The sequence below is a fragment of the Nannospalax galili genome, unplaced genomic scaffold, assembly GCF_000622305.1.
Source record: "Nannospalax galili isolate Female #2095 unplaced genomic scaffold, S.galili_v1.0 scaffold779, whole genome shotgun sequence".
NCBI classification, from domain to species: Eukaryota; Metazoa; Chordata; class Mammalia; order Rodentia; family Spalacidae; genus Nannospalax; species Nannospalax galili.
In genome coordinates this window covers 1,692,471-1,701,297 of record NW_008345224.1, presented here as the reverse complement: position 1 = coordinate 1,701,297, position 8,827 = coordinate 1,692,471, and the positions used below count along the sequence as shown (strand labels likewise).

Genomic DNA, 8,827 nt, shown 5'->3' with positions numbered 1-8,827 from the left:
CCAAGAAAGGAAAAAAGAAAAAAAAAAAAAAAAAAAAAAGACATAAGTAAGCTTTGCTGAAAAGTCAGGTAGAATGGTTCTTAATCACTTAGGGAAATGTCTGAACTCCCTCTCCAGAGGATTCAGGATCAATGTACGCTAGATACTTCACAAAAATGCCCTTAAAAAAAAGTAGTCATGGCAGGGTATGGCAGCCCATACCTTTAATTCCAGCACTGGGGAGGCAGAGGCTGAGCGGATCTCTTGAGTTCAAGGCCACCCTGGTCTACATAGTGAGTTCCAGGACAGCTGGGGCTACAGGGAGACCCTGTCTCAAAAAGACCAAAAAAAAAGGTACTGAAAGAGGAAAGCGACGCCTTCTCCTCAAGAGGCTTGCTTCTAGTCCAGTTGGTGAAAGAAGACCTAGGCCAGGAGTGAGTAGAGCAGCAGCTCCACAGTGTGGTGGCATTACCTTCAGACCCCTCACAAACAACTCAACACCCTGACTTTGATGGGTTTTGCATTTTGTTTTTAAACCTAGGGAAAGCAGAAGCAAAATAAGCGAACAACCACGTTCTTCCAGTTCTGCAATGCAGATTCAGGGATACTGTTGTGTACAGATGTTGCCGCAAGAGGGCTGGACATCCCTGAAGTGGACTGGATTGTTCAGTATGATCCTCCAGATGACCCTAAGGTGAGCTGGCATTCCCCAGCTGTCTTCAGAATGACTGTGTAAAGTGCACTGTCCAGGTTCAGAGAAGTGCCCTGTTTTCACCTCCATAAGACTTGCCCATATGGAATAGCGCTGGTCTAGCCTGACTGGTATTAATAAATGTCTGAGACTTTGTGGGGCCCAAAAGGGGTGTGCAAGGAGGTTTGAGGGGAATCAGTAACTTTTAAGTTAGGAGTGCTAGATCCTTGGCATTACATGTCCTATGGGTATCTGAAGGTGTGCATGAGAAGGTAGATGAAGGTCTATAGTTTTTGTAGCAGAATAAGCTGCATCAAGAGTATTCTTGCCAGGTGTGGCCATACATGCCTTTAATCCCAGCACTTGGGAGGCAGAGGCAGAGGCAGGTATATCTCTGTGAATTCCAGTCTAGCTAATGCTATAGAGAGACCCTATCTCTAAAAAGACCAAGAGAAAAAAAAAAGTACTCTTGAGGGCCTGAATTTGGATTACCCAGCACCCATGTAAAAGTCAGCATGCTAGACTGCGTCTGTAAACCCAGTGAAGGAGGGAAGACAAGAGACAGTGGGTCCCAAGGGCTTGTTGGCCAGCCAGCCTAGCTCCAAAAACAAGGTAGAGAGAGACTGAGACATCTGACTTTGACTTCTAGTCTCTATACATCCACACACAAAAATAAAAAAGTACTTTCAATAAACAATCAATGATAAATTGCAAGCTGCATTTAAATGTATTTTCCTAGAAAACCATTTTGAAGATGAGATACACCTAATACTCATCTTAATCATGGTGTTAGAGTGAATGGCGTGTATGAGTTTTCTTGCCTTGGTCATTAACCCTTTCACCCATTCATGGGTGGTGTCTGCAGAGGAAATGGCCCAGTGAGTGCTGGGTGTGGTGGAGGTGAGCTTGGCCCTGCCCCATGATTGATAACTGGGCTCATGAGGAAGTCAGTGCTTTGACCCCATTTTCTTTTCCCACTAAAGGAATATATTCATCGGGTGGGTAGAACGGCCAGAGGCCTGAATGGAAGGGGACACGCCTTGCTAATTCTGCGTCCTGAAGAGTTGGGTTTCCTTCGTTACTTGAAGCAATCCAAGGTAAACACCTTTATTTAGAGCATCATAAGCTGGAATGAGGATTATTAAGAAGCACCATCTATAGAGATGACAGGGGTCTTGAGTTGGTATGCTGTTAAAGCAGGTGCAGCAAGTCACCAGGGAAGACTGCTTCTGGCCCAGTGCTCATTTCCCTCCCAGCTGTCCCCTCGATTCCCTGTTCAGGCTCTCCAACTCCTTATGACCCTGAGTAACCCTTGTCCACTCCCCCAGTACCCAGGCAGTCTGCTGTGCAGCTCCCCATCCCAGTTTCTTACAGAGTGGAGGATCTGTACTCTGCTGTGCCTGCTGCCACCCCCTCCTCCTACCCCTTTCCCTCACTGCCTGGCCTCTGGTCTCCTTCACTGGTAATGTTTTGCATCACAAGTCTTTCATTGAAGGTTATCTTCCACCCTTGCCCCAGCCTCCTGCCACACTCTGGGGCTGGCCCTTTCTATTGCCTTCCTCCATCTGCCTTTTGGGAAAGTGGTTTGTGTTTTTCCCAGTTACCTCCCAGTCAGTCCCCAGCCTACCTGACCTTAGCCTCATTTCATCCTAGCAGAACTGAGTCCCTCCTTGTTGCCAGCCCTTGAAAATGCATGGTAGGACTTCTATTCTGTGACGCTGACACTGGAACACCCGCCCAGCATAGTCTTTCAGTGGTTTTCCTCTACCTGCAACTGGTTGCAGTAGTCTTTGAAGTTGCCTTGTGGCCTCTGCATACTTCTAGATGCTTTTTTCCTGGATCTCCACAATACTTCTGTTTTAACTAGCTGCTGTATGGTCTGCAGCCCAACACACTGTGCCTCCAGGTGTCACTCTATCACTCACCCATCTTCTCAGTCAGACTGCAGGCATGTTTTCTAAGGGGAGACAGGGGCCAGTCTATTTTTCTCCCCAATGCATAGCACAAGCCTAGGTCCTGTGCCTGTCTAGTTAGTAAGAGTTGACAACTGAAAAGCCCTTTTAGGATCCCAGATCGTCCTGGTATAAAGGAAAAGTGGTAGCCATCCTAGGCATGCCATAATCCCAGCACTTGAAAGGCTAAGGCAGGGAGATCACAGCAGGTCCAGCCAGGCTAACAGGGAAACTGTCTGAAAAAGTAAATAATAAATGTCCATCACTACAGATGCCAGAATCCTAGAGATCCCAGAGAAAGGAGCTTTGGCAGCTCTGAGCAGGGTTGGAACCCCCACAGCCCTGCCCTGCACTTTGATTTCCCTCGCTGCTGGTGGGGCTCTTTGCCTTTTTCATTCATCTAAAAATATTAACTGTTGACCACCGTTCTTTAGTAATGTTACACTTTTGTTTTCTAGGTCCCATTGAGTCAGTTTGACTTTTCCTGGTCAAAAATTTCTGACATTCAGTCTCAGGTATGTTTGTTGTTTGATTTCTGTTTCTGAGAAGTCACCCTATCTCCATGCTGCCTTACGGAGTTTTGCTGGGCAGTCACTCCTGAGCGGGCTTATAGATGATAATGGCCTGGACTGTAGATCCTTAGCGTTTGTTGCCTCGTGATTTGCAGGCTGCTGTGCTCCTCCTGTGAGTCCGTGCCCTGCTGGAACTGTAACACTACCTGCTGCTGCTTGATTAGACCAGTAGTCCAAAACCCCAGGCAGGTTTATTAGAGCAAATGTTTTTTTGTAGGTTGACTGTTAAAACATTTGAGGTCTGCTTTTTTATTTCTATTTCAGCTTGAAAAACTGATTGAAAAGAACTACTTTCTTCATAAGTCAGCGCAGGAAGCATACAAGTCATACATACGGGCCTATGACTCCCATTCCCTGAAGCAGATCTTTGATGTGAACAACTTAAATTTGCCTCAGGTTGCTCTGTCATTTGGTTTCAAGGTCCCACCTTTCGTTGATTTGAGTATCCTTTTGTTTGATATTTAGTCGTGCGGGGACTAAGGGACGGGGACCTGATGGGGACATTTGGAGCTTTCCAGTGCATTGGTGTGTGCTTCAACTGCCTGCCAAAGGCTTGGGTGTTCATCTTGGTCAGTATCTGTCTGTGTGCCAATAGCACAGGGCGTGGGGATAGGAAGGGGTCACTAAGAACTAGTCTTTGGGATGGTAGTTACCAGAATAAAGGACTTACATCTCTGTGAGACAAGGAGACCTATGAGGTGGCTCCACAGGTGAAAGAACTTACCAGCAGCCTGATGACTCAAGTTCAGTCCCCAGAACCCAGGGTGGAAGGAGAGAATTGGCTCCCAAGAGTAGTCCTCTGACTCCACATGTCTGCTGTGATTGCATGTGCCTACACTCAACACACCCAAAAATAATAAAAATATGGGGGTCGGGTAGTGAGAATATGAATGTGTCAGTGAAAAGCAGGGGTGTTTGTGCCTTCCAGGTAGAAGCAGAGAGGTGGGCAGTAGCAGGCCTCAGGTGGTTGTCAGGCTGCCGTATCCTCAGAGGAGCAGCTTGAGAGAAAGGTGAGACCTTTCAGAGAATTTCCATGCCAAGAAAATAGTACGTGTTACTCAGGCAAAAGAATACTCAGGCAAAGAGAATACTTGCAGTTGGTTCTATTGCAATGTTTGTGTGTGTGTGTGTGTGTGTGCGCGCGTGTGCACACGCGCACGTATTTTCAGAAGAAAGAACCAGCTAAGATGAGGACTTTTCTTAATGCTACAGCAATAACTCCTGAGGAGACTGGAGGACCAGATTTGGAGTCAGCATCTTCACCCAAGACATTGAATAAAACATGTCCTGTAATGGGTGCATGTTGAATCCTATGACAGGAAGAACCACTCCTTTGTTAGTGAGCCTTTCTGGATTCAATCGCAGTAGACACGACTGGCATTGTGACACTGAGACTACTTTAACGTGTTCTGATTGACCCCTCGCTGTGTTGCTACTTGTCTCCAGTTCACATTGTGTTCACTAATGTGGCCACTGTACCTGACTTTCAGATCATTCCATTTGTTTTAGGATACCAGTTTCTAGCTACTCCTGGTCTCCTGCAGACTCACTGCCAGCCTTAGGTTCCCAAGTTTCCCTTGCTCAAAGTGGGGAGCAGGGGGTCCAGGGACAAGGACAGCTATGTTGGGGTGTTCTCTGTTGTAGCTCATTCTCTTGGTTCCTTGGTCTCCTTAACATTGACTTGTAGATGTGAGCAGTGAAGGCAGGCATAAAAAGAGAGGAGGTGGTGGTGGATTTGGCTACCAGAAGACGAAGAAAGTGGAGAAGTCCAAGATCTTTAAACACATCAGCAGGAAGCCGGCAGACCGCAGGCAGTTCTCTCACTGAACAGTGTCCTTCAACCTGGATCCCTTTGCCCTCATTATCCCTCTCTTCAAAAACAAACTTTTGTAGCCTCCAGTCTTTATGATGATAACATTTTTAATTTTAAATACACAAAACAATTACGACATTCTTTAATGTGAGTCTTTTGTCCCTTTCCTTTCTAGTCTAAGGAGACTTGTGGCATGAATTGCTGTATTAGCTTGCTATAAAAAGGGACTGATACTGGACAGGTCATGATAACACAGAAAATAATGTTGGCTTATTTTTCCTATAAAAAAGCACAGAGTTTTGAAAATAATTCATACACAACTGGAGTAGTGTCATTTGGGGCTAGGAAGATGGCTCATTAAAATGCTTGCTATGCAAGCACCAGGACCTGAGTTTGAATCTCCAGCACTTGCATGAAAATCCAGATAGATACATCTGTAACTCCAGTGCTGTAGAAGCAGAGACAAGCAGATCCCCAGAGCTCACTGTCCAGCCAGTCTAGCCAAATCAGCTCTGGGTTCAGTGGGAATCCTGTCTCAAAAAAATCTGAGGGAGGCGTGGGGTTGTACACCTGTAATCCCAGCAGAAGAAGTGAATCTCAGTGATACTGAGGCTAACCTGGTCCACATAGTGAGTTCCAGGCCACCTTGGGCTCCAGGGAGGCTCTGTTTAATAAATAAAAAGGGAAGAGCAACTGAGGAAGAACTCCAAGCCAACCTCTGGCCTCTACACACATGTACATGCAAATGTGCACACAGAAAGCAGTATATATACTTTGTGTATTCCTGACTGAGTGTATTGCCTGCATGTACGTAAGTGCACCCATGTTGTACAGTGCCCACAGAGGCCAGAAGAGGCTGTTGAATCTCCTGGAACTGGAGTTACAGATGGTTGTTGGCGTCCATGTGGGTGCTGGAAATTGAACCCAGGTCCTCTGCAAAAACAGCCATGTTCTTAACCTGTGAGCCAGCTCTCCAGCCTTAATATTTTTGTTTTTGAAAGAACAAAAGCTAAGGAGATGAGTTCCTGTGCAAGCTTAAGGATCCAAGTTCAAACCCTCAGAACCTACTTAAAAGCCAGGGTGTGTCTTTAATCCCAGTACTTCTACAGGTGGAGACGAGAATCTTAGACACAGGCCAACTAGCTTGGTATATGCTTTGGCAAACTATATCCTGCCTCAAATAAGGTAGAGGGCAAAGACCACCAACACTGTCCTCTGGCCTACACAGGTGTGGAGACATGGCTGTGCCCCCACCCACACAAAGATAGGAAATGACAAGAACTGGGGATTTTCTGTTATATTAATGAAATGCCTGATGGCTCAGCAGTTAAGATGCTGCTACCTAGGTCCCACATAAATGTGAGATGGGCATGGCAGCCCGCCTGTAATTCCAGCCCTGAATCCAGCCATATTGGTGAGCTGTAGGTTTGATGGAGAGACTCTGTCTCAGTAACATGGAAGAGTGATTGAGGATGATTCCCATATCAACCTTAGGCCTCTGTACGCATTCTCCCAGACATAAAAACATGGATGTGCATGTGTGGGACACACACGAAAATGGAAAATCAAAATGAACAAAAATAATGAATGGTGATGGATTAATTGCAAGACAACCTGGATCTGGGGAGCTCTTGTTCAAAGACTAGGGAAACCAACACCCAATTATCAGTCCTTTTAAAATTTCATCCTGAGTCAGTGTGCAGCACACATTAGATTCTTCAGGAGAAAAAGAACTGACCTGAACCAGATCAATACAACCAAACTCCATTTGCAATGACAGTTCAGAGTGAACAAAGGCCAAATAAAACAGCAATCAATGATTTAGTCAGATGTTAGGAGCACTTGGTTTCTAGAGTGTTCTGTGTTACTTATCTACAGAAGAGTTAATTTTGTGGTCATTGAAAACCAAGGTTGCTAGCAGCCTTCTGTGTGCTAGTTAATGTTCAGAGTCCAGTGAAATGTCATTCAGGACCTCAAAATAAGATTTTTTTTTTTTTCTAAAGGGGATAAGAGAGAGCTTATTCTGGAGCCAAATATGAGTGACATGGCCCGGGAACACAGATTCAGGTTACCCCCAAACTCCATGTTCCAGCGTGGTAACAGTTACATTACGTTTTTATAGTAACAGAACAAAGAAAAGTCATAAATCAAGACACTTCAAATACATTGGTGGATACATTCAGTAGGTGGGTCACAGCAAAGTGGGAGGTTTCTACTATAGGTCTCAGATGTTATCTGATGACAGTCTTAGCTTTTTGATTGGTGAGACCTGGTGGTCTGCTAGGATAATACATTCGAAAAGGTTTTTATCTGTTAGTCACAGGATGTTAGATCAGAAACAGAGAAGGGCAAGGAGTGGCTGTTTAGGAGGCTAAGGATGGCTGGAGATAAATGGTAAGTAGGCTGTGGACCTGCAACATTCCAAACTCCCCATTTATTGAAATTCTAATCAGTTCATCATCCTTGCAGGAGAAAGTCCAGTTTGAAGACGAGATTTTTTTCTGGGGACTTTTATTCACACAGTGCTATATATACATATATATTAGGAATTTGTAGTAAAAGAAATATAATGCTTTCATATTCACATTTTCTGTTATTTGAAAGTAATAGAAATGAAATAGTACCCCTCATTTTATCACCTCAAAACATTCAGGAAGGAATAATGTAAACAAATGTGTAGGAATTATGTGTTGAGACAATATCCATTCTTTCAGAGAATCTTTGTGAAATGTTCATACAATCAGTGTTAGGGGTAGGTGAACAGCAGTGAACTCAGCTAACAGAAATAGATGGACCTCCTAATATAGAATGTGAACTTATTTAGAGTGACAAATAATAACCAGGCATATAAGCATATTTTAAGTGGAAAGTAAAGTGACAGAGTTCCCTAAGCAAGAAGTTGAAACAATGAACACGCCAGGTAAAGAACACAAAGTCCATGAAGGAGAAAAGCCTTTTACAACTTTGGGAGAAAAAAAATTAAGCAGTGTGATGAATGGGTGTACAGTGACATGAGAAAGGTTTAGAGAGCTAGGAAAGGATCGAGCCTATAGGGATAGGCAGTTCCTGTAGTGAAGCCACTCTAAGCAGGGAAGTGGGCATGAGTCTGATTTACCCTTTTAGAACACCAGACAGGCTTCGGTGTGGCATTTGGGAAGGAAGCTGGGAGTTCAGAGAGAGTAGCAGCAGTAGAACAGGGAAATGGGCAGATTACATGGTGACACCTCATGTGATGAGTTGGAGTGGGAAGATGACAAGTAGCTTCCAGAGAAACAGGAGAGGTTGGGAATGGTGGTGCATACCTTTAATCCAAACACTCAGATTTCTGTAAGTCCAAGGCCAGCTAGGACTACATAATGAGACCTCTGTCTCAAAAAAAACAAAAACAAAAAACAAAAAACAAACAAACAAAAAAAAAACCAGGAGACTGTGAGAAAGGCAGTTTCACGGGAAAAAGTTGTAGGTTCAGTTCTACCTGGGTGCAGTGGTGCACATTCAAGCACTTTGGAGACTCAGGCAGGATAATTAGTAGGAGTCCCAGGCCAGTCTAGGCTACATAACAAGATCCTTTCTCAAAAAAATTAAATTACATTAAAATAAACCAACAAAAGGGCTGGAGAGATGCTCAGAGGTTAAGAGCTCTGGCTGCCCTGGCAGAGGGCCCAGGTTCAATTCCCAGCTCCACATGGCAGCTAACAACCATACATAACTCCAGCTCCAGGCCATCTGACACCCTCTTCTGACCTCTGTGGGCATTGCATGACACAGTTGCACTTACATGCAGGCAATACACTCATATAATAAAATAAAAATAATAAAA

General features: G+C 44.6%; 1 protein-coding gene across 1 annotated transcript in view; it reads left to right on the top strand.

Annotated features, from left to right (window-relative positions):
- The window catches only part of Ddx18 (DEAD-box helicase 18), a 15,448-nt gene extending 10,295 nt beyond the window's left edge, over nucleotides 1-5,153 (top strand). Inside the window, exons 10-14 of the mRNA XM_008841414.3 lie at nucleotides 521-673; nucleotides 1,654-1,767; nucleotides 3,081-3,137; nucleotides 3,459-3,636; nucleotides 4,882-5,153. Coding sequence (XP_008839636.1) covers nucleotides 521-673; nucleotides 1,654-1,767; nucleotides 3,081-3,137; nucleotides 3,459-3,636; nucleotides 4,882-5,021 — 642 coding nt within the window. The 3' untranslated portion in view covers nucleotides 5,022-5,153. The remainder of the gene's footprint in view (nucleotides 1-520; nucleotides 674-1,653; nucleotides 1,768-3,080; nucleotides 3,138-3,458; nucleotides 3,637-4,881) is intronic.
- The last annotated feature ends 3,674 nt before the right edge of the window (nucleotides 5,154-8,827 follow it).